The sequence below is a fragment of the Takifugu flavidus genome, chromosome 19 (genome assembly GCF_003711565.1).
Source record: "Takifugu flavidus isolate HTHZ2018 chromosome 19, ASM371156v2, whole genome shotgun sequence".
Lineage (NCBI taxonomy): Eukaryota > Metazoa > Chordata > Actinopteri > Tetraodontiformes > Tetraodontidae > Takifugu > Takifugu flavidus.
In genome coordinates, this window is record NC_079538.1 from 2,576,226 (window position 1) to 2,603,270 (window position 27,045).

Genomic DNA, 27,045 nt, shown 5'->3' on the forward strand with positions numbered 1-27,045 from the left:
TGGTGTTTTTCGTGTCAATTTTCGTTCTTCAGGAGAAAAAACAAAAATCTGCTTGGTTTTTACCTGATGGCAAAAACAGATTTCACATTTGTTCTGATCCACTTTCACCAGAGCGAGTATCTTTATTTCACACGCAAACTTTTTTTTATATTATATTAGGAACACTTAAGGACCACTTCTAAAACTAAACAAATTTACAAAAAGAACCAACCATCGCCGTATTGTAAATTTATAGTATCAGTGAATCCACCTTTTTTTTTTTTTTTTTTTAAAAAACGACTGATTTTCGTTTTACCGACCCGACTGGCTGTGGTGCTGCCGCTGCAGTCACCTATTGACACAGACTCAAAACATCCAGCATAAAAATATAAAAACATGTATCAATAAATCCAAAAAGTACATCATAGGCAATCAATTAATTTATCCTCAATAGTCCATTTATCCGTTTTGTCCCACTATAATTCCCAACCTAACAGTCCAGCAACACAAGTTACAATTCAAATAAGCCAAAATCAACCATGATCCAGGGTCTTGGGTAAGCAAGGAGTAATTTGGTATTATTTTGAAGTATGTGACTTTTTTTTAACCCCAACAGTTCATCATTTTTTAATTCGGTTCGTGAAAGTCTGGTCAGAGTAAGAGCTCTGCCCACCGCTGCTCCTCTCCAGTGTAGTTGTTAGATGTTTTGTGTGTTCGTTGTCATCTCTGCACTCGGACGATCGCATGACAAATCAACTAGACACTGAACGGGCGTCTAGGCGGGGGCCATTCGTTACCAAATTTAGCTCCGTAACATCCGTGTGCGGCGTGGTTAGAAGATTCTGAGCGGTTCTTATTGGCCGGTGTCTCACAATCAGGCCAGAGTGAGACCTCCTCGCGTTGCACCGCCTCCCCGAGCGCGTGCGCCAGCTCGCCGCTGTGCACAGACTCGCGCGGAGCTCGAGCTTTCCGTTTCGTCCGCGGTTCTCCGGAGAAGTTTGGAGGAAAAGTCCGGATCTTCCCGCTGCCGAGTGTCTCTTCTCCGGGCTGAACGACCGCGGGCGACCGTGGCCGCTCTCCGGTGACCGGACCCGCCGCGGGCCGCTGAATTTAAAGCACATTTTCCTCCGAGGAAGCGGGAAACAGCGGAGTTCACCTGTGAATGAGGTGAAGTTGGCGCTGCTGCTCCAAGTTGGTCTTTTCTCATTAAAGCAGTTAAAATAATGTGGCGTTCTAGTGTTTTAATGTCATTAACGGCACCGTCTGTGTCAAAGAGAACGAGACTAATTTTGGTTTAATGGCTTAATTACATGTAGATATGTTTATGTGTTGCTAAGTGGTTTATTACATGTTAAGATATGTAGTTACATTATCGAGTTACAGTCAAATTAAATCTACACTTAAAATGTATGTGTGTGTAAAAACAGTCAATGTTCTCTCAGCCATGATTTAATCAAATATATTGGATGAAGGGAAATAGCAAAGAGTTTAAAGTAAACGACAGCATAATTATCTGTAATTGTGCTCTGTTCTATTAATAAATTAACACATCTGTGGAGAAACCATGAAAAAACACCGGTTATCCAAGAGGCAACATGAAGTTGCAACAATTACTAATCTGCTTTATGTTTTTGGACCGGGGCGACTAAAGAGAAAAAGAGTCTCAGGAACAGTTCAGTATTTTACAACTGAAACTTTGTTTCTGTTCTCTAAAGTTTTGTAACCCCTTGTGTTTTTAGAAAGTGGCACAATATTGTAGAATTGTTACTAAATTCTAGTTATGTCTAAAAGAATTACAACAGTTCCTATGATAACCGCAATAATATTTTGCATTTTAGAATATTTTTTTGCAGCTTAAGTGGTGTCTAACATCAAAAACAAGGTTTAATAGGGACAACATACTTTCTGAGAAAGCCCTTTTAAAGTTGTTGTAAATAAAAAAGGAGCATATAAGTTGAAACTGTATGACTTGTTGACTTGATGTTGTTGAAGATTCTTTCTGTATGTTTCTCCTCCGATGTGACAGGTGATGTAGGCCTGTCTAAAAAGGTTTTAGCAGGTTACTCTGATTTGTCCCTGGGGTAGAGTTCTGAAATCTAAACAAAATCGGGGTTATTGAAACTCTGATTTTGTTTATATTTCTGCCTACGTTACAGTAGAATGTCAGTTACCACAGACGTTTTCTCGTTCCCATTTGAATCATCTTAAATTATCCAAGAGCCCGAAGGCAACATGAAGTTGCAACAGTTATAATCTGCTTTATGTTTTTGGACCGGGGCAACTAGTTCCAGGATGTTTCCACATGTGAGCAACATAGAACCATAAAGACGGTGTTTCTGTGCCAGGAAGCAGCTTTAGGGCTCATATTGCTGAGTGGCTGGAAAAAGAAGTCCTTTAAGTATATTACTGATAAAAAATATTGTCAGTGATTGTTTAAGATGCTTTTCTTTCATTGTCAACAGGTGCAGCTGGTGAAAACAGTCCAACCACAGAGCTGCAGAGCTTCTCAGAGGGTTTCTTTGGAAAATCCAGGCCTGAAGTCCAGCTTTTATTTCAGAAATCTGGTCTGTTCTGGCCTGCGCCATACCTCAGTGAGGGGACACCTTTGTCCACGATGAGACGGAGGGACACATCATGTTTGACTGACTGAACCTGAAGGCAGTTTTTTTTTTATGTCTTTTCCATTTGAAAGCTCTCTGCTGCCCGGACAACGTCAGAGATAGCAGCCAATGTCGGCCGACAGCAGCCCGCCGCCGGCGTCCCCACGCTCTTTCATTGCCCCCACTCATCACATGGCCCCTCCCACGCCGTCACCATCCCCCAGCCCGCCTGCCACCCTCTGCAGCCGGTTTTCTAATGGCAGCCAGACAGCCCCCAGCCGCACAAACTCACGGGGCTCCATTCATGGAGTCTCCTTTCTGCTCCAGATTGGACTCACCAGGGAGACGGTGACCCTTGACCCCTGTGACCAGTCACTGTCAGCTGTCAGAGAGCTGGTCTGCTCCATCGTGGATCAGAAGGTACCATCACACCACCGCGGATCCCATAAACAACAAATTTGTAATGTTAACTTTTAATGTAACTTTTCTGATATGAAATCCCAAAATCTAATTCAGAGAAAACCCATAAATGGATGTTTTCTCTTGCCTGTATATTGTTTCCTTCTTCACCTTAAGGCCTTCACACACTTTTTGCTTCTCTTTGCTGTTGTTTGTGAAACCCCTGGTTTACCTGCTGGACCAGCTTCAGTGTGTGGAGTCGTCTCCACAGATGCTCCTCCAGCTCCACGGGTGTGGTCTCATCCTTTTGCTTGTGGCATCTGGAGAAGGAAGCCGAGTCCTCCCTTCTAAAGGGAGGGTCACTTCCTGTCTGCCATTGCTGTGTCAGCACATTGAACTTCCCTCTGTAGGAGTGGGTTGTGTTAGAAGAGGTGATGTGGAACCTGGCTGACAGCTGAGGTCTGTAGGAAAGAATCTTCGGACATTTCCAGAGACGTTGGTGTGTTCGGCCCGGTCACCGTCACTTTTCCTCCTCAGCCCAGCTCTGCTCACTCCTGTTCCTTTTCTTTTACGTTCTTCAGTAACTTAGGTCATCACTTTTTCCTGGTTTATCTTGAGGAGGAATAGAAACATTGTGAGCTAAACTTCAGTTCTTCTGGACAGGAAGTGTTTGTGTAATAGTTGTGTAAAAATAGATTTATTTTGCCAGGAAACACCAAAGGTTTTTATCAGAACTGTGGGGGTAATCGGTCAGCTGACCCACAGCCAGTACATGTAAACAGGTAAATCAGAGGTCGTTAAGATCAACACGAAGGTCATCCAATATTAAAGCTCAGAGAAAAGTCAAGCATCAAAACAGGAACAAATACTGGCCCACAATCATCTTGCTGGTGTCGCTGTGATGGGGCATCAGGAGAAGGACACTGTGAGCTGCACAGATGTGGAACTCTTCTGCTGTGGAGGTGCAGCACAGCTTCCCTGTCTAGCACCTGTCTTCTCCAGCCTTTGCTGCTAGAATCTGTGATAATCTGCCTTTTTGAGAGTGGCAGCTCGTTTCTCCCCTCCAGTGTTCTGAGTTTACGGCCATTAGGCTTCAACTCATTTCCTCTCTCAGCTTTTAGCGAAGGCAGCTTAAATGTTCCGGCTCCATGGGCAGAGTCATCAGACGGCTTTCCAGTTGATTCTTGATGCTGAAGCACAGCTGCTGTCTGAACCTGGGTAGATATGCTGCTCTCATTTAGCCTAGTCAGTCAGCTTGTCCCACACGTGACTTCACAACTGTCTCTGGTGTTACAATGGACTCTAAAACCATCTGGATTCTGGCTTCTCCTCTGTTGTTTCTTCATACTTCAGCTCCTGATCCCTCACCCTGTAAATCTACAGCAGGTTAGCTCCCTCAGGAGGATCCCATCATTCAGCCAAGTGGGATGTTTGATGCTCATTAGCCTCATCACTTGGGGATGTTTCTGGCTGCAATCAGTCAGTAAAACCATCAACAACATCAATGGAGCATCTTTAAGAGTCTTTGATCCTTGTTATTGGCTCTTGCTTCCAGCTGTTGGTTTAGAAGCTAGCAGTGGCTCCCGGAATTCCTTCAAAAGACATCTGGTCTAGAGCTGGAGCCACTCACTCCCTCAGCCTAGTTGAACTGGTCCTAGTGGGATCTCATGGACGTCATACACATCAGTTACACAGAACAGCTAATGCGCAGGAGGAGCTGTGCAGTATTATTTTGGAACAGTTATTATACCTCAGTGTTTCCTGCAACACTGAGGTCACTTCATTACACACACACACACGCACACTGAAGAGGAAGTGATCACAGTGACGTGCGTGGGTGTGTGTGTTATCCTTTGGAATTAGATCATCTTCTATTTCTTCTTTCTGGTGTGAGCCACTCTGGTTAACTAGTGAAATTACTGATTGAGATTCAGTGCCGTGTTTTGACTCTGATCAGATCCCATTTGTGGTCCCAGCCTCAGAGTTGTGTTTGTTCACATTCTTTAGAATTTCAACTCTTAATTTGGTGACCTTTGACCCGCCAGGGGCCACGCTGCTCTTCACCTTCATCAGGTCCACGTGTGAACCTCAGCTAACTGCACATATCACTACTCCTGAGATCATCTTCCTCACAGAGAAGCAAGCTTTTAGAAATGTAGTGGATCAATAAATGATATTTGTCAATTGTCATCCCTCCATCCTGTAGCAGATTTTTCTTTGGCCTTCTGAAATGTCTTGATGTTAACGATGATTGGACTCCAGGAACTCTCATAGCAGGTGTCAGCAGCACAAATTTAGATGTGCTGGATGTTCCTCCAGGTCATGTATGGGGGGGGGGGTCAAAGGTCACAGCAGAGCCTGGAGTTTTTGACCCAGCTCCACCACAGCGTCACCATGAAATGTGAGGATGTTGGAGAATGCGGAAAGGATTTTTGCGTGTATGCCTCCCTCTGTCTGTGTGTGCATGCACGCGTGCATGTGTGTTAGATTGAGCCTGGTTAATGGAGGATTAACCATCAAGAGCGGATCACTGTGTATTAAACACGCTCCTGTCCATTAAGAGAATATTAAGAGCGCATCTCTGCTCACCTCCCAGAAGCCGTCAGCTGACAACTAAGGCTGACGTGATTGGATGCAGCCCAGATTGGTCGTCATGGCAGCAAAAGAGAAGTGATTTTATTTCTGGTGTGTGCAGACGCCCTCCTCAGAGCTGCGGCAGGCTGAAAGGCCTCAAGCTTCCTAAGTGGTCTTTTTAAATGATTTTATTCTAAAATTGTTTGGCGTAGGTGTCGTCAAAGGATTGGGTTGAGGCTGTAGAGCAGGGGTCATTCAGAGAGCGGAATGACATAAGCACGGAAATAAACCCAACAATGAGCAAAAAGATGCACTAATTTAGCACAAAGGATGCTAAGTGATATTAAACAACTGCAAAAGTCAAATTAAACGTGAGCTTGGACTGTTCCCAGCTACTGGGAATGATGGGCGTATTGGTGTTACTAGAAGAGGAAATATACACTTTATTTCCCATATAGTTTGCCTGTTGTCGACTGTAGTATCACCCTGAATTGTGTGTGTTTGTGTGTGTGTGTGTGTGTGTGTGTGTGTGTGTGTGTAAAGTTGAGTGTCTGGTTTCCTGCTGTGAACATGCTCTGCAGGATCCACGCTGCATTCGACCTGCCTGCTGCTAACATCCTGCTAATGCTCCGAGCTACTCGGAACAGGAAGCTGCATCACCTGCTTCACGAGCACAGCACAACCTGTAACGGTTGCTGAAGGAGTTTAAACATTTCATCCTTTTATTTTTCTGACAAAAGGATCATTTAAAGACAGAATTTCAAACAGCTCTCACACAAGAACAACAATATTTGACCTTTTTTGCTAGATTTGTGTCTCTGTTTAAGTTTGACATTTTTGAATGCTGAAACACAAAAAGAGCATGAAAATATCATCAGTGCTTCCTGTAAAAACGTTCTAAAGACGGGTTTCCAACTTCTCTCATCTCTGTTTAATTGAATCCACATTTTACAGTTAATTGTGGAACCTCTTCAAAATGACCCACTGCCTTCTTTTCCTCTTCAGTTCCCTGAATGTGGATTTTTTGGGATGTATGAGAAGATTCTGCTGTTCCGCCACAACCTGAACTCAGAGAACATCCTGCAGCGTCTGACTTCCACTGAGGAGATCCAGGAAGGTGATCTGGTGGAGGTGGTGCTTTCTGGTACGCAACTGTTGTTCACTTATATTTGTTTATTTTGCCATTGAGCAGTCTTATTCTCTTAGAATGATAACAAATGATTGAGCACAAGTGTGGAATCATAAAAAGTCTTCATTGTTTTAATAACACATAGCTTTTATCACTTTTAAACAGGTGTGTCCTGATGTAACGGTCTGATTTGTGCATGCTTCACACATGTTTTGTTCCCATTGTTTTGTTTTCCCTTTCCCACCGCGGAGGTTAGAGTTCCTCCGTACTGATGTCACCTGGGTCGTGCTGTGGCTGAACTCTCATTGCTGTTATTGTGTGTAGGATCTTTATTTCCTGTGAGGAGTTTGGGTACAAAGACACACTCATATTCAGAGAGTCTGTAGCAGAGCAGCAGCAGCGTAATAAATGTGAGGAGCAACAGAAACCCACGACCACTTCCTCCTCCTCCTGCTTCTGCTGCAAACTTTGCACAGCTTGCTCGCTTCTCTGTTATTATTTTATCAGATAGAAGGAAGAAAGAAGCATAAATTAGTCGTTACAGCCACGTGGTAAGCAGTTCAGGTGAAGTGGTTGTGTGGCGGCTTACAGCAAAACCACGGGCCGTCCAAACCAAAGCCAGTGTTGGCCTCGTGTGGTTTCAGAAATAAAATGTCCTTTTTTTAGACCCAGAGAAGTTTCACTTGTGTTGAATGAATGTTTCATAGATTATAAATGGAAGCAAGAGTCACTTTTATTTTTAAAAGGTCACTTCAAGTGACCAAGTCATTCTGTGGAATTGTGGTTCAAACCCTATCAATCAATCAATCAATCTTTATTTATATAGCGTCTGTTACAATCAAAATTGTTTCTAGACCCTTTCCAGAACCCCAGGGCCTGACCCCAACAAGCAACAGTGGCAAGGAAAAGCTCCCCTTTAACAGGAAGAAACCTTGAGCAGGACCAGGCTCATGTAGGGGGAAGATCAGTGGTGTTGATCAATGATGCTCAGGTGTTTAAATGCTCTCTCTTTCTGCTCATTCCAGCTTTGGCTACAGCTGAAGACTTTCAGATCCGACCTCACATGCTATATGTGCACTCCTACAAGGCTCCGGCCTTCTGTGACGAGTGTGGGGAGATGCTGTGGGGGCTGGTCAGACAGGGCCTCAAGTGCGAAGGTAGGAACTCAGACATTTTTCCTGCTGAAGATCACAGCAGGTGTGGGCATCAGCTTAAAACAAAACTGCAGGATCTAACGTCTGACAGAGTTTCCTGTCCTGTAGGATGTGGACTGAACTACCACAAACGCTGTGCTTTCAAGATCCCCAACAACTGCAGCGGTGCCAGGAAGAGAAGGCTGTCTAACATCTCTCTGCCTGGTGCCATCTTGTCTGTGGCTCGTCCTCCATCCACAGAGTTCAGCCCCACACCTCAGGAGGAGGTACTGTTGCGGTTTCAGGTTAATCTCTTTAGAATCTGACCAGAAACATGCTATTGTGGACCTTTGTGGTCTGCAGCAGAGTGGTGTTTAGACCAGCTGCTGTTGAGCTCTGTGGCTGCCTGTAGGTGTAATCGTGCCTGCCCGTCTCCCCAACGCCACCAAAAAAGCACCGGTTTAACTGGTTCACCAGTGAGATGAGATCAGAATTACAGTTTAAATAACTGAAAAGATCTTCACAATGACTCTGCTGGTGGAAGTTTGCCTGTCTGGAGAGAAACAGGCTGTTGTCACGTCAAATGAAACAACAGTGAAATGCAGGATCTGAGCTTAACATTAGCATGGTGTTGGCTGGACCAGTCGGTTCCCAGTGTCTCTGACGCGCTCTGCTGCCTTCAGGCGAACCACTGGATTTTCCATCGCATGCAAACAAGCGCACAAATGAGTCACAGTCGCTGCTTCATGCTAACTGGAACAGACAAACTTTTATCAGCTTTGTCAGGCGGTGCATACACACGTACACACACACGCAGCAGGATTTTGTGTTTGTAGTAGTAAAAAGTGCCGACTGTTTCCCAGTAGGTGTGTTATTCCTCATCAGTAAGGAAATGATTTGTCCCCGGTAAAGCAGCAAACCAGAGTTAAGGACTTTATACATCGAGACCGTGGCCTCATCAGTTCAGCTTCATTCCCCTCAAATAAACCGAGACCCTCAACAGGTTTCCAGCTCAGCCCCATCCCGATCAGTTTCCACAAACATCATTTCATAAACATCTCAACAGAGGTTGGGCAGGGCTGCAGTGAGGAGTTAGGACATCCTCAAGAGAAGGGTCCACGTCTAGGACAGAAAACAGGGGAGGAACTGTCACATCGAACAGAACTCTTTCAGTAGAGTCCATTTTAACCGTCAAAAGCTTTTTTAAATAAAGAGGCTCGACAGATGATAAACACCATCCTTCTGTCCAGACATTTTCTGTCTCTGCAGTGGGAGGCTACTGGACTTCAAAGTCAGTTTGTTCTTTACTTAAAAAGGTATTTAGACACACGTTTACTCACATCAGAACCGAACCGCAAGTCACAAGGTAGAACTTCCGAGGAAAGGTTGTGTACAAAGTGTTGTGTACAAATTCAGGCTCATTGTGTCACATGCTTCCTGCCTCCAGTCCATTCTGTGCACACTGCACAAGGAGAGGCATTGTTTGAGCATAGAAAAGATTTCATCACTGCTCCACTTGCACCATGAGGGAACAGTTTTGTAAATGTGTTGTATTAGCTCAGGGGTGTCCAAACTTTTTGCAAAGAGGCCAGATTTGATAACGTGAAGATGCCCGGGGGCCAGTAGATCCTTCTGATGTTTTTTTAACCAGAAAAGTTACATGCAAATGTACACTATTATAAAACAATTTTCATTGTCACAATTCTCTTTATTTTTCAAATGGCAGTGTAACCAAATATAAGCCACTCAGGCAGACGTGAACAACTCTAAAAACACAATTCTGCCTTTAATTCACATCTGGAGAGTCAGATAACATTGAACACTGAACTGTATGGAATACCTTAAATTTCCATGAGTTTGATAAATGTAATGCAAAGTTGTCTGTTATCATTCAAGTTTAAAACAAGTAAATTTTGCTCTTGTCTTTTACAAGATCTACAAGAAAGGAGGAATTACATTTTAGTGATATATTTATTCTGTTAGTGCCAGCGGGCCATAAATAATACATTGTAAGACTGAAGTTGCGGGCTGTATGAAATCTTACTTTGGACATGCCTGTATTAGCTGAACCTCTGGGACACTGACACTAGCTTAATTTCCCTTTAGTTCCTTTACAATCAGGGTGGAAACAGGTCTTGAATTAAGGATATAAGACATTGTTCCACAGCTGTAAGTGTGTAATGAATGTCTCAACCTTTAGTTGTCTGAATATTGTCTGTTCAGTTCCTTGGACCAGTTCTGGTCCTTGTTCTAACCCTCTGAATAACCCTCTCTTTTATCCCAGCGCCCCCTCCTGGCGACTGGGAAGCATAACTCTCTGCTGAGTGGTCGTCCCATCTGGATGGAGAAGATGGTCCTGGGTCGAGTCAAAGTTCCTCACACCTTTTCCATCCACACTTATACTCGTCCCACCATCTGCCAGTACTGCAAGCGCCTGCTGAAGGGTCTCTTCCGCCAGGGGATGCAATGCAAAGGTTATTTCACCTTTAATCATTGGATTTTTGCCTTCAACAGGATATCTAGGTCTAAAATGGATGAATACCTCTACTGCTGTCCTTTCCTCCTCAACACTCAGCATGTCTCCTCTTTAGATTGTAAATTCAACTGTCATAAGAGATGCGCAGCCAAAGTGCCGCGAGAGTGTCTCGGTGAGGTCGACTTTAACGGAGGTGAGCCGCGTTTACATTGAGCAACAAATGAAATGCACGGAGTTGCTTCTGTTGCTGTGGGTGCGTCATTGTTTGATGACGGCGGGTGCAACAGGAGACAGCAAAACGCATGTTTTGAGTCTTCCTGAAGCAGAAATCATATCACCATTTGTCCAGACCCAACGAGCCCCAGTCCAGACTCAGAGGCCACGATGGAGGTCGACATCAGTGATGGTAACAGTGATGGCGGTCACAGCATGGAGGACCAGGATGAGCTTCCCACCCCTGATGACATCGAAGGTCCCTGTACAGACGGCGAGAAGGATGAAGAGACTCTCAGAGCCATCAGGTGACCTACAGGGGGGTTAGGGTGACTTTACAGCTGGGATTGATCCATGCAGGATAGCTGATGACTGTTTTACATGACTGTAAGCATATTACACCTGCTAAAATGTGTTTGTGTGGTGTTCAGCCCATCCACCAGCAGTAACATCCCCCTGATGCGTGTTGTTCAGTCCATCAAGCACACCAAGAGGAAAAGCTCCACAGTGGTGAAGGAGGGGTGGATGGTGCATTACACCAACTGTGACAACCTGGTGAGAGAAAAGACATCACACTGATAACATCTGCAGTGCTGCCCGACCTTCACCGCAGCAATCTGAACAAAAACAACGGAAATAATATGTTATGTCATATACCTCCATTTACCCAGTTATTTACCATTTACCTATGTTGTCTGTTTGTCAGAGGAAGAGACATTTCTGGAGGCTGGACACCAAGAGTCTGACTCTGTTTCAGAATGAAAGTGGAGCCAAGTTTTACAAGGTAAGAGAGCTGCCATGTCCAGCTCTGGTTTCAGCTGCTGGGCCAAACAAAGCAGCAACAGGCTGGAGGGGGACTGAGACTGGAGGGGGACTGAGACTGGAGGGGGACAGAGACTGGAGGGGGATTGGGGACACTCAAGACTGACCCAGTGAAAACAGAACTTTGTACATGCATTAAGAAAACCTCACATAAGTGCAGTGACATAAATATTTATTTGTCAGACGTTCACTGGTGTTCTGGGTCCTAGTTAAACCACAACAGCAGAATGACTGAGTCATTGTCTTCTGTGTCAATGACAACAGGTGGAGCTTCTTGATGTTTCCATCCAGTTACCAACGAAACATTAGAATCATTGATGGAGATTCCTGTCTGCACTCTTATAGAGGATAAAGTAGTTTCCTGTCCTGTAAACACCTGCCAGTGGTGGACACTCAGAGTCTCATTGATCTTGATTTTCTGAGGAAAAGCTTTTCTCCCTGTAAAAGCTCAGACAAGAGGCTGCACCTCTTCCTCTTCTTGCCCATCGACCTTCACCGCAGAGATCCTTTGAAGCCTGAGCAGGACGAGGAAGGAGGCTGAGCCAGACAGAGGGTCGGTTCTGGGACCCCAGGGGGCCCTCCTACCTTTTCTCTGGCTCTTTGTCCATAAGGGGCCACGACAACGTCCTGCCCTTTAAGCAAAGTTGATGATGGATAGATGATGGGTGGATGGGAGTGTAATTGTTCCAGCCAAGGGTGTTCTGAGCAAATTGTTCAGAAGAACTGACCCCCCCAGTTCTTCAGCTTCTTCCATTTGTCCCTGCAGGAGATCCCACTGTCTGAGATCCTTCAGGTGGAGCAGGCACAAGACTTCAGTCATCTCCCTCAGGGCAGTCACCCGCACTGCTTTGAAGTGATCACTGCCATCATGGTGTACTACGTTGGGGAGGATCATGGAAGCCTGCACAATCCTGTCCTGGTGGCGTCTGGCATCGGGAGGGACGTGGGCCACAGCTGGGAGCGGTCCATTCGACAGGCAATGATGCCCGTCACACCCAAAACCAGCATTGGCCCCGGGCTGAGCCACGGGAAGGGCCCCAGTGAGTAGCCAATGATTTCTACCCATTTCACACACACAGACTCAGACTCACTCACTCACTCACTCACACACACACGCAGCCTGCTGACATTTTAACATGATTGAAGGATTTCTGTGGATTTTCTGGCCGACTCATCTGGGGTCAGAATGCTTTTTAGTTTCATCTAAAAGCAGCATTAGCTCAACTTAGCTCAGCAGGAAGGACAGGTTGGCTTTTTATTATTGTGTATTATTAGAAAGTATTTGTACTTTAGCAGAAACAGGCTGCTTTGTTTTTATCCATGTAGTAATTAATGCTGCTCTAAAAATAGATGTTTGCAATACAATCCATCAACGTGCTCCAATGATTTAATGGACAGATGATGTAACCAGACCTGGGTCACCCTCATCACCATAACAACAGGAGGCCGACGGGCAACCTTTGACTCTGATAATGCTCACTGTAAAGAAAACAATAAATAAATGTACATAAAGTAGTTTTGAAAAAAAAAAACATGCCACACAGTTGATAAGATACATAAACTCCACCAGTATCAGCAGCTTCACCTGTGCAGGTAAATATTCCACATCCACAAAATCCTTCAGAAACGTCCTGAAATGTCGGTGCGGTCAGTGATGGACCAGCGCCCCCTGCTGGCTGGCTGTAGAGCTCATTCAGGCCAGTCAGTAACTGTTGTCTGTTTGGAGCTGATCAGACGTGATCAGTATGGCTCTTTGAAGCTGTTGGGACGGCACATATGAAGGTTTAAATGTTCCAGCTGCAGCTTCTGTTTGTGTTACATAAAGTGTCCTGATGGTGACCCAGATGTCAGCAGGCCGACTGGCATTGATCCCACCAGAGAGCTCAGATCAATACTGGCTCATGAATGGAAACTCCCCCACAACCTGTTAGCTTCTACGAGCTTCCTCCTGTGTTGGAGAACCAGAGACTCAGCTGAACTCAGAGAGTTGCTGGTCAGGGGGACAAGAACCTGAAGCTGTCTTCTTTTGTCTCCTCAGAGGAACTCAGCATATCGGTGTCAAACTGCCAGATACGGGAACCCGAGGTGAGTTGTCGCTCCTGGAGATGGTCTCAGGCTTAAAGGTGGACTTATTTCTGTTTCCACTCAAACGTTTGTGCTCTTTGTTGTTCAGGATATCAGCTCAGTGTATCAGATCTTTGCTGACGAGGTCCTCGGCTCCGGACAGTTTGGGATCGTCTATGGAGGTCAGTCACGTGACCACAGGAGCCACCAAGGCCTGGTGCACAACCACAATGAAGAATTAAGCCGTTTCCACTTAACCCTGCAATAACCACGACTGTACTGACTGCAGGTAAACACAGGAAGAGCGGCAGAGACGTGGCCATCAAGATCATCGATAAGATGAGGTTCCCTACCAAGCAGGAGAGCCAGCTGAGGAACGAGGTGGCCATCCTGCAGGTGCAGCTCCCAGCAGCTCAGTGTCACACCCACCCTGACTCAAATCCTGAAGTGCAGCGTGTTCCTCACAGAACCTTCACCACCCGGGGATCGTCAACCTGGAGGGCATGTTCGAGACGCCCGAGCGGGTCTTTGTGGTCATGGAGAAGCTGCATGGAGACATGTTGGACATGATCCTGTCCAGTGAGAGACACCGGCTGCCTGAACGCCTCACCAAGTTCCTGGGAACACAGGTCAGCTCCAGCATAGTCAGAACCAATGTGTGTTCCGCTAGAACCACTAGTGTGGTTCTGCAGTCTAGAACCTCCACATGGTCTGTCTTCTGAGACATGGCTGTTCTACATGACCTCCTCTCTTTAGATCTTGGTGGCTCTTCGACATCTACACTTCAAGAACATCGTCCACTGTGATTTGAAGCCAGAGAATGTTCTCTTGGCCTCTGCAGAACCCTTCCCTCAGGTCAGAACCTCTTCTTGGAGACACCAGCGTCTTCCTGTTGTGTAGCTGTTATTCTGAGATTCTCTCTCCCAGGTGAAGCTCTGCGACTTTGGCTTTGCCCGCATCATCGGGGAGAAGTCGTTCCGTCGCTCTGTGGTTGGAACGCCGGCGTATCTGCCACCAGAGGTTTTTCGGAGTAAAGGCTACAACCGCTCCTTGGACATGTGGTCGGTGGGTGTCATCATCTACGTCAGCCTGAGCGGAACCTTCCCCTTTAACGAGGACGAAGAAATTAGTGACCAGATCCAGAATGCTGCATTCATGTACCCGCCCAATCCCTGGAAGGAGGTTTCTCAGGAGGGTGAGATACACACACACTCACACACACACACATTACAGGTGCATGCTTGCGTTCATGATGGACAGGTGATGTTCTCTTCCTCACAGCCACAGATCTGATCAATAACCTACTCCAGGTGAAGATGAGGAAGCGCTTCAGCGTGGACAAGTCTCTGAGTCACCCCTGGCTGCAGGTGATGCCTGTTTCACACCTTTTAATCCCGTGTGATTCCAGCTGATCCCCGAACCGATCGCTCTTACAGGACTACCAGACCTGGCTGGACCTCCGAGAGTTCGAGACCCGGCGAGGCGAGCGCTACATCACGCACGAGAGCGACGACGCTCGCTGGGAGGAGTACGCTGACGAGAGAGGCCTGCACTACCCCAAACACTTCATCACGTCCCCCAACCTGGACCACATGGAGGAGGACCCCTAGAGGCCAGTGAAGGGATCACCTCCCCTGCTGATTCTCCTCCTGAGCCACAGGCTGAAGCGCTCCGTCGCCATGGTGACGAGTCGGACCGAAAACAGTTTTTTCTCCCTCATGAAGCCATAAACCTTCCGGATGTTTCCCAGAGTTCAACATCAGGGGAACATCTGCAGAGGGGAAGCTGCTGATGGGCCAAGGAGGATTCCTGAGACACGTTCTGCTCCCACAGAACATTTTATCATGTTCTTATTATTTCTTAGATGTCTGCACAGCCTAAAGGGGCCTAAATGGACCTGAGGTTCTGACTGGAACTGGTTACATTTTCACAGTGTTGTGGTGTGAAAGGTTCTGGTTCAGAGGGCCGAATATTTCCATCCTGAGAATTCATCTTTAATTTTCACAAGTACATTTTTTCTCATGTTGACTATTAAAGGTGGATATTTTTCACCAACTTTCAATTAATATCAGTCCTAACTTAAAAGGTGGAGAAACCCAAACAGGATTCCTTTCATGGGTGATTCAGTAAACAGCGTTTGTTGTGAATAAACCACATCAAGATTTCTGAATAAATGTTTACTTCTTGTTGTTTTATTGATGCTTTTATGACATCACATTTTACAGCTGTGTGTAAATCAAACACTTTAATTTTACATTCAAAGTGGGAGGTTCTGCTGGAGGCGGGTCGGGTCAGGAGTAACTGAGCTCGGTGAAGCCGGCCACAGGCAGCTGGGCCGGGCTCCTTTTCTCCAGCTTCAGGCCCGTCAGCACCTGCGGTTGGACCAGCCGGCCGTGGTGCAGCAGGCAAAAGAAGTTGAACCGCTCGCCCATTTGGGCCGGGTCGGTCAGCAGGGCGTAACTGTTGATCAACTGCTTCCTGGTGGAAGCGTCGGTGCAGTTCCTCAGCAGAACCTGCAGACAAGATCTGGGTCAAAGCCTTTAAGGCGGGGCCAGGCCTGGCGAGCAGGTCGTGGTTCCGACACTTGCCTGCATTCGGGCGTCGATGCCCATGTTCTTCAAGAACGCCCTCTGAGCGAGCGGCCCCATGCAGGCCACGCCTCCTCCAGCCATCCTGCGCAGGTATCTGAAATCCACGTCGGCAGTGAGGTCAGCTGATCCTGGGTCGGCGAGGACGTGGTGCTGCCGGTGACCTTTAAAACCCTGCAGACGCACATGCGTGTGTGTTTCTCCCCTCAGACAAGGTTCATCTGTTAATACGTCTCAGGATTTCAGCTGCTTCTGACGTTACTGAAGGATTAATGACTGTAACAACCGTCTCACTCTCAGCGTGTCTGTCTTGGTTCCATCATGGCCGTAGTCTGCGATCAGCGCCGCCCCTCCGTGCTCTGCCACCCTCCTGGCCAGCTGCTGGACCAGGACGCCGCCCTCCGCACACACCTCCACGTGACTCCGCCTCTCATCTGCCTGTGGAAAACAGAACGGGTTAGTGAGACGCTTCTGCAACGTAAACACACGTCATATGACTGGGGGGGTGCTGACCTGTACCAGTGCGGAAGAGGCCAGCGTGGGCGACGGGGCCAGAACAAACCTCAGCTGCTCCGGCTTCTCCGGGTGGATGTCCACCAGCACCTCCCTCCAGCCCTTCTGAGTCCGCTGGCACAGACAGGAACCACTCAGGAAACCTTGGAAACCTTTCAAAGGTTCTTCACAACTCACTAAGTTTACCTCAAACTTGTGGACGGGAAGAGCGTCAAAGAACTCGTGAGCCAGGAAGATGCTGAAACCTGCAGAGAGAGCCGAACCTGTAGGAACATCCTGACGGACCACCCACAGAACCTCCCCTCTGGTACCTGCTGGAACGTCCTCCAGGCGGCGGTACCAGGACACAGGCAGGCCGGTGGCGGTCTCCCCGCTGCAGTAAACTGGTGTGTCAGTGTTGTCCACCTCATGGCTGCAGGTCCTGGTTAATTCCTGGGCCTGGATGCGACTCAGCACCGGACTGACCTCCACCAGGTGGAGGGAGACGGAGGCATCACCAATCACAGAGTGCAGCTGTGTGAAAACCTGCAGCACAAACAAGTTGTAGTCGTTTGTTTTAGGGTCTGTAGTCTCTGATGGGAGCGCCCCCTGCTGGAGAACAGTTGCCTCTGAAACCTTCTGACTACAGAGAAGATTAAACTAGTTTGACCTGAATGTTTTTATCCTTTTCTACTCAAAAGTTTTCCTCTGTGTAATTATCTTTTTGGGGTTTTTTTCTCCTCCAGATTATTTCAACAGAATTTATCATGTTCAAACTTTGAAGGCAGGTTCTTGCCTCCTAGAACATGTGTTTATTTTATACAGCACAAAAGAGCTGCATCTTACTCTGAGGATGTCGGCGGCCAGCGATCCTTTTCCCGGTCCCAGCTCCACCAGCTGCAGCTGTTTGGGCCGACCGGCTCCGATCCACTCACTGATGATCCAAACGCCAATCAACTGACAAACAAAATAAATACTGAACATGTTGGTTTGAGGTCTGAACCTTGGCAGCTCAACCGCTGTTTTTAGTAGATTGAACAATAACTGAACAAATTAACTCACCTCTCCGAAAATCTGACTGATTTCAGGTGATGTGATGAAATCTCCATCAGGTCCCAGCATGTCGTTTCTGACATAATATCCCTGAGAGCAGACACACATCAAAAATGATGATTCACATAAACATAAAATCAAACATTTCAATAAAATGCAACGTTAACAAGACTCGCTCCGATGCAAAAATGTCTAAACAAGTTAAACTAATCAGTTAGGACTGTAACCAATGTTCTGCTGCCCCCAAGTGGCCAAAGGACAGTTTGACATTTGTCCACATGGAAAAGTTAAAGTATTAGTGAAGATCTCACCATCAGAGGGTTGGTCAGCACCTCTCTCATGTACTCTGCCACCGTAATGGGGCCAGTGGCTTGTATTTTGGAGGTCAGGTGTCGCAGCAGGGAGGATCTGGACCCCCTGCTCTCATCTGAGGAGCTGCAGAGAAGTTTGATGTGAGCTGTTCGCCATCGGACTGTGCGAACAGCCGCACAACGCGGATTATTATTGATCATTTTATACACCGTTTGCTAAGAAACATGCCGTCCAACTCAAGTTGATTTAACTGAAATAAAAATGCAACTGTGATATAAAATGGTCAATAGTTCAGCTGTTCTCACCTGCTGAAGCCGAGCCGACAGAATGAGAGAAGATTCTGTTGATAAGGTGTGTAGCTCTTAATCCAACCCTCATCGTGTTGTTAAGACAAACAACCTAACACTTGCCTGGTTCTTGGCACCATTAGTCGACAGAGTATGTGAAATTAAAAATTTAGCAGCGGGCAACTTTTATGACGAGTAAAAGTGAATCCTACCGAGGGTACCACGTTGTAAATTCCAAAGACGAACCGGAATACTGTCAAAAATGTTTTAATTTCTGATTTAAACAGATAGATACATGCTTGATGCTACTAATGTCTTTCAACGATTTGAAAGAGACTAGTACCTGCATCGTCCTCGTAAGAACACTGAATGCTAAAGCTAATGTTAAATTTGAGAGACCATTACAGTTACACTGATGACTTCCGGTTGCCCTGTCAGAATAAAGCCCTATTAAGGAGAGACGATGCCCCTACATTGCTTCTAAAAAAAAAGACTCATCTGGATCCATCTCTATGATATATGTATAAATCTGTCTATTATATCGGCTGACTTCGTACCTTACCTCCTTTCAGCAGGGTTTTTCTTAAAGATTTTAGAAAAATAATGATTCCTGATCTGAAACCAAAAGTCTCCCTTGACCGATTGAAAGTACTGTTGTATTTCAGTGACCTAAAGCCTATATTATTGGTTTCATTGGATTCCTAGCCACAGGTTTTGTTTTGTTTTTCAAATAAAATATATAACAGGAAGCAGAGCAGCAAGCGTGGAATAGAAAGGTAAGAGAATAAAAAATATTTAAATAAAATTGACAACTAGAATTCAAAATGAAGAGAAAATCTCAAAGAAAATGATGAAAAAAGAGGAACATTGTATTTGTTTATATTTGTAGCGACTGATGACATTTATGATTTTAAAAGACGATTTTCCTACTTTGGAAAAAGATTTAACGAACTTGATTGGGAAGACCGACAAAATTATTGGACGATGACATTATTCTGTGTAATTGCGTAAAATAAACATTTGCTTTTTAAAAAGTGTGTTTAAGGTAGAGTTCGTGTTCAAATATTATGTTACAATCCAAATAATAACGTTAATATTTTTTGTGAAAAGTTGTGTTTTCAAGCACCGACCGACGGATGTGATGTCACCTTCCGCTTCCGAGTCACGTTGCGCGTGTTGTAGCGAGCATGGCGGCGAAAAACAAGCACCACAAAAAGTCTAAATTGAGCCGGAAAGTGACAAGTAAATACGAAGAAAACGACATGGAAGCGGAGGAAGATGGGGACACCGGGGATGTCGAAGATGAAAACAGAGCGAAGAAAGATGAAGAGGAGTTGAGTCTAGACGAGGTTTTACACTTGGGAGGAACACGGGTGAGATCTGATCGACACGTTCACAGTTGTTTTTCACACTTATTTTCTTATCCTGCTCCTGAAATTGAATTAACGGATTTAAAAGATTAGTGTCGCAGCTGTAAAATAACCATAATATGCAGTTTTGCCATGAAAATCGACATAAGTTTAAATGACAGTGACTGAAGCAACAGAACTGTCTAATGTATAGACACCGTTTTAGTGCTGATGAAGCTCCGAGTTTTCAGTTTTTCTTCCACTCTTTAGGCTGACTACATCATGCTCGCTGCTATGGAGGATTCGGCCGAGCTTGTTGATGGAGGTGGAGGAAAGCAAGGAGCGATTGATGATCTGGAGGAAGGAGAGTTGGAGAAGTTCATCTCTAAACTGGGAATCAGGGGGTTTTCTGAACACCAGTTGATTGCAGAGACACCCGAGAGCAGTGTAGCAGGTGCCGGTAGGAAAGAGAGTAAAAAAGCCAAGAAAGCTCCATCAGAGGAGCCAAAGACTCAAGAAATTGTGAAGAAGGCAAAAGACTCTCAGACTGCAGGTAGAAAGAAGGTGAAAGTGAACAACAACGTGTTTGAGTTCCAGCAGAGGCAGGTGCTGCTGATCAAGCCGGGGCAGAAATGGTTCAACCTGGAATACTCCGCCGAGGGGACGACCGTCCAGCAGGATCCTTCCCTGGTCTCCCAGTACAAGACGCTTGCTCAGCGCCTGTTGGAGTCAGAGGCTGAGCTCTACCGAACCAAGAAGAACCTGCAAAAAGGAGCCAACTCTAACTGGATGAAGACTGTGGTTTCCTCTGGCACGCTGGCAGACAGGATGGCGGCCATGACGGTTCTGATCCAGGACGCTCCGCTGCACACACTAGAGTATGTGGAGAATCTGGTGTCTATGGTGAAGAAGAGGGGCAGCCGGCGGATGGGCCTGATGGCTGTAGACACCCTGAGAGAGCTGCTGCTGTCCGACCTGCTGCCGGAGCACAGGAAGCTCCGCCCCTTTAACCAGCGCCCATTTGACCAGTTGGAGGAGAAATCCAGTGGAAACCGGGATTCCCGTGACCGTCGCCTTATCCTTTGGTACTTCGAGCACCTGTTGAAGCACCATGTGGCACAATTTGTGGAGGCTCTGGACACGGTGGCTCATGACACGGTTCAAGCCACCAAAGCAAAGGCCCTGACGACCGCCCACGAGCTGCTGTGCAGCCATCCAGAACAGGAGAAGGCGCTGCTCACCCAGGTGGTCAACAAGCTGGGCGACCCCGAGTACAAAACCGCCGCCAAGGCATCATACCTGCTGGAGACGCTGCTGCACAAGCACCCCAACATGAAGGCGGTGGTGTGCTGCGAGGTGGAGCGGCTCATGTTCCGGGCGAATGTCAGCTCGAAGGCGCAGTACTACTCTGTCTGCTTCCTGAGCCAGGTGAAGCTGACCCACAGCGAGGCCGAGCTCGCCACCAAGCTTATCACCATCTACTTCTCCTTCTTCCGCACCTGCGTCAAAAAGAAGGACGTCGAGTCAAAGATGCTCAGCGTGCTGCTGTCGGGGGTGAACCGGGCGTTTCCCTACTCCGCAGGGGGGGACGAGAAGGTGAAGGAGCAGCTGGACACGCTGTTCCGAGTGGTGCACGTGGTGAAGTTCAACACGGCTGTGCAGGCGCTGATGCTGCTCTTCCAGGTGATGGACTCGGAGCAGACGGTGTCTGACCGCTACTACGTGGCGCTGTACAGGTCAGGCCTCCCCTTTCAAAACTTAATATTGCGAATCGTTCCATTGACTTCGGTTCAGAGGAGCTTTTTCTGAACCGGATTTAGAGGGTGAAAGATCTTTGTTGAACCACTGTGCAGGAAGTTGTTGGACCCTGGGCTGGGTTCCTCCTCCAGGCAGAACATGTTCCTCAACTTGCTGTACAAGTCCCTCAAGGCTGACATCGTCCTGCGCCGGGTCAAAGCCTTCGTGAAGCGACTTCTGCAAGTCAGCGCCGAGCAGAACCCCAGCTTTGTCTGTGGAGCGCTCTTCCTCACCTCGGAGCTGATGAAGGCAAAACCGGGCCTGAAACTTCTGCTGCAGGGGAACAGGGTAAGGGGGACGGGTCACCAGTGGTTCTGTCTTTCCTGTCTTTCCTTATCCTGGTGGAAATGAGTTTTAATGTAAAGTAATCATATGAAAAGTTGGAAATAGACGCCCGTATTTATTTTTTTGGTTTACAGGATGAGGAGGATGAAGAGTTCAAAGACCTCACTGACGATGATGAAGAGTGTTTCGTGGATGCAGATAAGGAGGAGGATGGAGTGAGTGTAGAGCCGGAGGAAGCCAAGCCTGCAGCATCCTGGGTGCATCATCAGAACCTGGAAGGTCTGAGCCATCAGTTCCACTCTTCATTGTTAGAACAGTCCTTCAGACCCCTCTGGATTTAACAGAGGTTCCCTTGATGTTTTATTGTTGACAACAAAGTTCAGTTTTGGGAAATAATATTCATATTATTGTAAGATTGTTGGTGGCAGCTTTAACTGATTAAATGTATTTTTCTGTGTGTTTAGGAGGGAAACGCCTGCAGAGCTACGAGCCGCTGCACAGAAACCCGTTATTCTGCGGTGCCGACCACGCCACGTTATGGGAGTTACGCATGGTGCGACAGATTCTTTACCCACTCATCAGATGTTGGCAGTTTGCATCTTTGAGTCGGAGTGAATATGCTCAGTTTTGCTCCCTCTCGTCTGCAGCTCAGCCTCCATTTCCACCCCTCGGCGTCGCTGTTTGCTAAAGCCGTCCTGCAGGTATCCGATGAATCCTAACTTCTGGCATCTGATGTCATGTGATTCTCTGTTGTCACGGTAACGGTGCTTTGCTCCTCAGGGAGAGTCCATCGAATACTCTGGAGACCCTCTGCGTGACTTCACCCTCATCCGGTTCCTGGACAGATTCGTCTTCAGAAACCCCAAACAGCTGAAGGGCAAACGTACGTTCACACACTCACACACACTCACACACACTCAGCTGAAAATTAATTTGTGAATTCCATTTTTTTAAATCATTTACCCCAGAGAACACGGGGGCTCCGGTGTTGAAGAGGTTACCTGTCAGCAGTTTAGCAGGTGAGTTTCTGAGGATTCTGTTCATATTTCAGGATTTTCTGGACAGATTTAAAATGTTGGTGTGTTTTCTTGTCATCAGTGAACTGTGAAGAGTTTCTGTCTAAAGATGAGAGTCAGATCCCCGTGGACGAAATCTTCTTCTACCGGTGAATTATTTAGAGAGGCACTTGTAGAAAATGTCTGGATTTCACTTTAAAGTGTTCCTTTTGATCTTTAAATTTGTCGTTTCTAAACACAGAGGAAAAGTTTACATTGTATTTTCTCTTAAAGCTTCTTCAAGAAGCGACAGCAGGAAAAGATTAAGCGGCGGCCAAAGGCGGATGGGGACGAGGAGAGCGTGGAGGACGTAGATGATGAGGAGTTTGAGAAGATACTGGGTGAGATGCAGCAGCAGCAGTTTGAGCCGACAGACTTTAGCTTCAATGTTGTTTTGTGATCATGTGACTCGACAGACTTGTGCGAGGGGGACTCGTACTTCACTGATGTCGCCGAAGATCAGCTGGATTTCGCAGGGTGAGAAGAAAGAGACACAAATACTGCAGTATTCAACATATAGAAACGTACAGAAGCAGAAGCAGCTGAAACAAACGACTTTATCGGGCTGGAGATCTGGATGGTCTTTTCTGTCCTCAGACACGTGAAGGCCAAGACTAAGAAGTCGGAAGAGTCAGATGACTCGGACGTGGACGATCTGGATGATGAAGAGATATCTCTGGGCAGCATGGATGAGGAAGACTTTGAAGATGAGTTGGAGGAAGAGGGAGGGATGTTCATGGATCCTGATGATGATGATGAAGGTCAGCTTGGTTAATAAATTATTAGGATTTCAGCTGATTCTGTTATTAGAATTGTAAGAAACTGTTTTTTCATTTTCATTTTGAGTCGGTGTTTTGTGTAAAATTTAGTGTTTGTGGATCAGATTTTTCTAAAATATTCAATTTTGCAGCATATTTCATTTCATATTTCATTTGTTTACAGCTTCAAACCTTTATTTCTTTCTTTTAATAATTTAGTTCCTGAACTGGATGAAGACGATGATGATGAAGATGGTGGATCCCTCGATGGTGAGTTAAAGGAATGGCTATCCTTCTGAACAAAAGTGAAGGCAGGATTGTTTCGCACCACAGCAGCATTTAGTCTTAGCATAATTCACACTGCAGATTCTGATGACCAAGAGGCGGTTCCAGATTTAACCCCAAGGAAAAAAGGCAAACGTAAATCCTACGAGGAGCTCGACTTTTCTGGATCTTCGGGTTAGTTTCACTCTGGGTGATGTTTCATTTGAATGGAAGTGGCATCTCTGAAACACCTTCCTCCTCCTTAGATTTAAAACCAGGAAAGAAGAAAAAGGGCACGCCTACATTTGCCTTGGCTGAAGAGGTGAGGCCACGCCCCCTGCGCCCTTACTGGGGACATGTTGGAACTAAAAAAAAAATGTTTTAAAATTCTGTTGTGGTAATTGTTCTTTTGTGATGATTCCCATCAGTTTGGCGCCCTGCTGGACGAGAACGCCGGCTCTAAATTTGAAAACATCGGACTGAACGCGATGGCCAACACCGACAAAGCCGGTAGGAATCCTGGAGTGATCAGACCGTTCATCAGGACATGATTTTATTCATTCAGCTGGATTCCAGCAAAGTTCAACACTTCTCCCCAGAGAAGGAACCAAGACGCAGTTTTCTATCACATTTCCTTGGTTCAGATGATCAATACCAACAATTGAGTCCTTCCCTCACATCCTCTTGTCTCTTCTCAGGTCTGAAGCAGCTGAAATGGGAGGTTCAACGTGACGACTGGATCCAGGGCCGGGACGCCAAGTCCCTCCGCAGGAGGAAGACCACATTCAGGAAGAGGAAGATGGCTGGAGGAAAACACTTTGGGAAGAAAAAGTAGCTGCAGGCGCCGTTCCAGATCTCCATTCAGTCCTGTCTGGATGACCAGGCTTCGTGGTCCCGCTCCCGGATGCCGTACACGCCTGCCCACTCATTGGACTTGTAGTAAACTGGGAGAAAAAAGAAAAGAAACTGGATTTGACAGGCAGCCAAAGTGCTGTTTGTGAATGAGAGCTTATTTTCCTCGTTAACAATCCAAATTTGACGTTCTGCCACCTCCTGATTCTTTGAGGAGGCACCTGTGGAGCACCCCACCATTGCCCAATGCTAACTAAATTAGCTTAAACGTTAGCCTGCTTCGATGGACGTTGAAGTCTTTATTCAAGAGTGAATAAGTTATTCTGAGATGGTCAGTTTCATTTTAACTGCTGCATCCACCCTTCAGTTAATGTCCTGCTCACACGTGATAGTTAAAGGACACAAGGTGCTAAGCATCAGTGCTCATCAACTCTCACAGATCTGCAGGATCATGCAGTTTAACGGTCTTTACACCTTCATTTTTGTTCACCTCATTACTTCATTGTTGTGTTTTTTTAAAGACATAGGGGCTTCAAGTTAACATTTTGCTTTCTTTACGGTCATTTTAACACACTAACAGTTCCAGCAATAGGAGCAGAAATAAGATGCACAGACGCATCACCGTCGCCGCACAGACGCATCACCGTCGCCTCACAGCCAAGGCTGCTGGTTTGAAATCTAGGGGGCCAGAGGACAGACATGTGGCCTTTCCAGGGGTCAGTGAGGGAATTTTCAACACGATGGTACAAAAGCTGAATTTTCGAGTTCATATAAAAATCAATATCTATGCCTGATGCAGTCACGGCGTTTGTGTGTAATATCCAGATTGACCTGTAGGCGGCAGTGTGCCGTTTAAAATTTCTACACAAAATGAGGAGCGTTGACTATGTAGCAACCATTCTTAAGTCTGGTTTGAAGCCATAATTCACGGTTTGTTTTCCACATTAAACTGGCTCCTCTTCTCCCTAAATAACCGTTTCTGCTTTCAAACCATTACTGCCAAAAACCACTGTTAGTGACTCCTATACATCAAAATGGAGGATGCACATGGGCTTACCTTCTAGCACAGATGGGAATCTTCTGTTCATGGTGCTCCTAAATTCTGCAAAAGACAACTTCTTCAGCAACAGCGTTCTTCAGTGTGTGTCTCGTCAATTGTTTCTTTTGTATCACCTTGACTTGTGTTCATCGTGTGAAAAAGGCTGTAGGCCCCCAAAACACCCAGCAGCTCCAGAGCAATTACTCCCTTCATCAGTTTATTGGCCAGCGGTTTGGAAAGCATCTGAGGAGAGATAAACTCAAAAATGCATCTTCATTTACACTTGTGAGAAGTTTCTAGTTCCACAGGAATAAAACAAAATCCAAGTAACCAACGTCAAATAATTCCAATTCAATGTAACTAATTAGAACTAAAAAGTAGAGTAAAAATGTTTTCGCACCTCTAAGTTATGTTTTGCTGTTCAGTAGTAAATATATACTGTATATATTATACAAAAAGGAAACCAAATTACACCCATGTCATTTCTATATGTCCGTGTGACTGTCACTGTTTACTATTTCAGTGCAAGCTGCCAAATGAAATTATAATTACATGAAATGATCAAATAAAAACAACGTTGTCCTAATCTCGGTATTATTTATACCATGTTATATTGCATCTTCCTTAAATTAACATTTGGTAACGCTTCTACATATTAGTGTAGAAGCGTTACATATTAGGGACGGAAAAGAAAGATAATGTGCATTTTTTAGATTTTTGGTTGGTAGACAAGCAGAAGGGTTGAGCTAAAACTGAGCACGTTCGCCACGTTATTTATGTCATTTTGTCTTCTCTCTCTCTCTCAACTTCCTCGTATCCCCAACTCTAACAACAGTAAAAACAAACCTTTAAAAGTGTGACAGACACCTTTAGAGCGATTTTAATGGACAGTAAACTGCTCCAAACTTTCGTCCTTGTGTTTGGATGAGGCACCTAATAAGCACTTCCGGTATACGGAATCTCGTTGGGCTCAAAAGGCTTCTTAACAAAACGACAAATAATTTTCCATCAGCACGCATGTTAATTACTAGTGATTAAAATGTGTGTTTTGCTAAATAGTTGGCTTTTTAGTGTGTTCCATTTGTTTTAATAAACTCATTTGTATATACTCGTTTATCGTGGCAGCAGGTGCCAGTTGTTCATAAACAGGAGGTCCTGGGTTAAAATCCCAGCAGTGCCTATATCGTCCTGGTAGAAGTTCTAGAAAATAGAAATTCTACAGTCTACATTAATTGTTGTTTCTGTGCTACATTGTTGTTTCCAAGCGCAAATTAAGTCTGAGTTTACTCAGTCGGATTTATTTAACGAATAGTAATCGTGTCCGTGTTTGAAAGCCAGCAGTGTCTCTTTCACGGGATTCGGCAGAGATGTGGCGTCTGAAATGATCCAGTTCCACCGGATAAATCCATACAAATAGCTTTTATTGAATGCAAATAAAAATGAATAAAAAAGGAAAAGTCCATAATAGAAATTATATTGAAAAGAATAAAAGAGAGAGGACTATTTTTCCATGACACAGAGATAA

General features: G+C 45.8%; 4 protein-coding genes across 9 annotated transcripts; 2 read left to right on the plus strand and 2 right to left on the minus strand.

The window, feature by feature from the left end:
- The first annotated feature begins 839 nt into the window (after positions 1–839).
- LOC130516267 (serine/threonine-protein kinase D3-like) lies at positions 840–15,563 on the plus strand. 2 transcript variants are annotated; one of them, XM_057017209.1, is made up of 19 exons: positions 840–1,146; positions 2,442–2,999; positions 6,558–6,696; positions 7,707–7,838; positions 7,944–8,119; positions 10,099–10,288; positions 10,406–10,483; positions 10,640–10,811; positions 10,935–11,058; positions 11,210–11,287; positions 12,092–12,365; positions 13,364–13,410; positions 13,499–13,571; positions 13,679–13,785; positions 13,857–14,018; positions 14,146–14,244; positions 14,317–14,584; positions 14,671–14,756; positions 14,826–15,563. In XM_057017209.1, the coding sequence occupies exons 2-19, from the start codon at positions 2,709–2,711 to the stop codon at positions 14,997–14,999; spliced, it is 2,670 nt and encodes an 889-aa protein (XP_056873189.1). In that variant the 5' UTR covers positions 840–1,146; positions 2,442–2,708; the 3' UTR covers positions 15,000–15,563. The 2 variants fall into 2 exon arrangements, with proteins under 2 accessions (XP_056873189.1, XP_056873190.1); XM_057017210.1 differs by having other exon boundaries at positions 846–1,146; positions 7,944–8,101.
- Positions 15,552–18,560, minus strand: ndufaf7 (NADH:ubiquinone oxidoreductase complex assembly factor 7). Of its 2 annotated transcripts, none has more exons than XM_057017215.1 (10): positions 18,140–18,560; positions 17,834–17,994; positions 17,532–17,612; positions 17,316–17,426; positions 16,802–17,015; positions 16,677–16,735; positions 16,491–16,604; positions 16,264–16,415; positions 15,978–16,151; positions 15,552–15,902 (listed from the first exon to the last, which is right to left on the minus strand). In XM_057017215.1, the coding sequence occupies exons 1-9, from the start codon at positions 18,210–18,212 to the stop codon at positions 16,007–16,009; spliced, it is 1,110 nt and encodes a 369-aa protein (XP_056873195.1). In that variant the 5' UTR covers positions 18,213–18,560; the 3' UTR covers positions 15,552–15,902; positions 15,978–16,006. The 2 variants fall into 2 exon arrangements, with proteins under 2 accessions (XP_056873195.1, XP_056873194.1); XM_057017214.1 differs by having other exon boundaries at positions 16,272–16,415; positions 18,140–18,556.
- Positions 17,917–26,106, plus strand: cebpz (CCAAT enhancer binding protein zeta). 4 transcript variants are annotated; one of them, XM_057017207.1, is made up of 18 exons: positions 17,917–18,185; positions 19,232–19,494; positions 19,741–21,206; positions 21,324–21,555; positions 21,687–21,831; positions 22,017–22,105; positions 22,200–22,253; positions 22,333–22,435; positions 22,521–22,571; positions 22,651–22,717; positions 22,842–22,948; positions 23,024–23,084; positions 23,205–23,368; positions 23,585–23,635; positions 23,732–23,824; positions 23,896–23,951; positions 24,058–24,139; positions 24,328–26,106. In XM_057017207.1, exons 2-18 carry the CDS (start codon positions 19,309–19,311, stop codon positions 24,462–24,464), a joined length of 3,144 nt encoding a protein of 1,047 aa, XP_056873187.1. In that variant the 5' UTR covers positions 17,917–18,185; positions 19,232–19,308; the 3' UTR covers positions 24,465–26,106. The 4 variants fall into 4 exon arrangements, with proteins under 4 accessions (XP_056873187.1, XP_056873184.1, XP_056873185.1 ...); XM_057017204.1 differs by having other exon boundaries at positions 17,930–18,185; positions 23,699–23,824; XM_057017205.1 differs by having other exon boundaries at positions 17,930–18,185; positions 23,205–23,363; positions 23,583–23,635; positions 23,699–23,824.
- Positions 24,170–26,499, minus strand: LOC130516273 (protein CEBPZOS-like). Its single transcript, XM_057017222.1, has 4 exons — positions 26,367–26,499; positions 25,655–25,763; positions 25,539–25,583; positions 24,170–24,573 (listed from the first exon to the last, which is right to left on the minus strand). The coding sequence occupies exons 2-4, from the start codon at positions 25,761–25,763 to the stop codon at positions 24,491–24,493; spliced, it is 237 nt and encodes a 78-aa protein (XP_056873202.1). The 5' UTR covers positions 26,367–26,499; the 3' UTR covers positions 24,170–24,490.
- Between the last annotated feature and the right edge of the window lie 546 nt (positions 26,500–27,045).

Coding starts and splice junctions, on each gene's coding strand:
- LOC130516267 (XM_057017209.1), top strand. CDS start 2,709: ATGTCGGCCGACAGCAGCCCGCCGCCGGCGTCCCCACGCTCTTTCATT. Junction 6,697..7,706: donor GGTGGAGGTGGTGCTTTCTG/GTACGCAACTGT, acceptor TGCTCATTCCAG/CTTTGGCTACAGCTGAAGAC. Junction 7,839..7,943: donor ACAGGGCCTCAAGTGCGAAG/GTAGGAACTCAG, acceptor CCTGTCCTGTAG/GATGTGGACTGAACTACCAC.
- LOC130516273 (XM_057017222.1), bottom strand. CDS start 25,763: ATGCTTTCCAAACCGCTGGCCAATAAACTGATGAAGGGAGTAATTGCT. Junction 25,584..25,654: donor CACGATGAACACAAGTCAAG/GTGATACAAAAG, acceptor TGTCTTTTGCAG/AATTTAGGAGCACCATGAAC. Junction 24,574..25,538: donor ATTCCCATCTGTGCTAGAAG/GTAAGCCCATGT, acceptor TTTTTCTCCCAG/TTTACTACAAGTCCAATGAG.
- cebpz (XM_057017204.1), top strand. CDS start 19,309: ATGGCGGCGAAAAACAAGCACCACAAAAAGTCTAAATTGAGCCGGAAA. Junction 22,572..22,650: donor ACCTGTCAGCAGTTTAGCAG/GTGAGTTTCTGA, acceptor TCTTGTCATCAG/TGAACTGTGAAGAGTTTCTG. Junction 22,949..23,023: donor GGAGTTTGAGAAGATACTGG/GTGAGATGCAGC, acceptor GTGACTCGACAG/ACTTGTGCGAGGGGGACTCG.
- ndufaf7 (XM_057017214.1), bottom strand. CDS start 18,212: ATGAGGGTTGGATTAAGAGCTACACACCTTATCAACAGAATCTTCTCT. Junction 16,152..16,271: donor CCAAGACAGACACGCTGAGA/GTGAGACGGTTG, acceptor GTGCGTCTGCAG/GGTTTTAAAGGTCACCGGCA. Junction 15,903..15,977: donor GCATCGACGCCCGAATGCAG/GCAAGTGTCGGA, acceptor TCTTGTCTGCAG/GTTCTGCTGAGGAACTGCAC.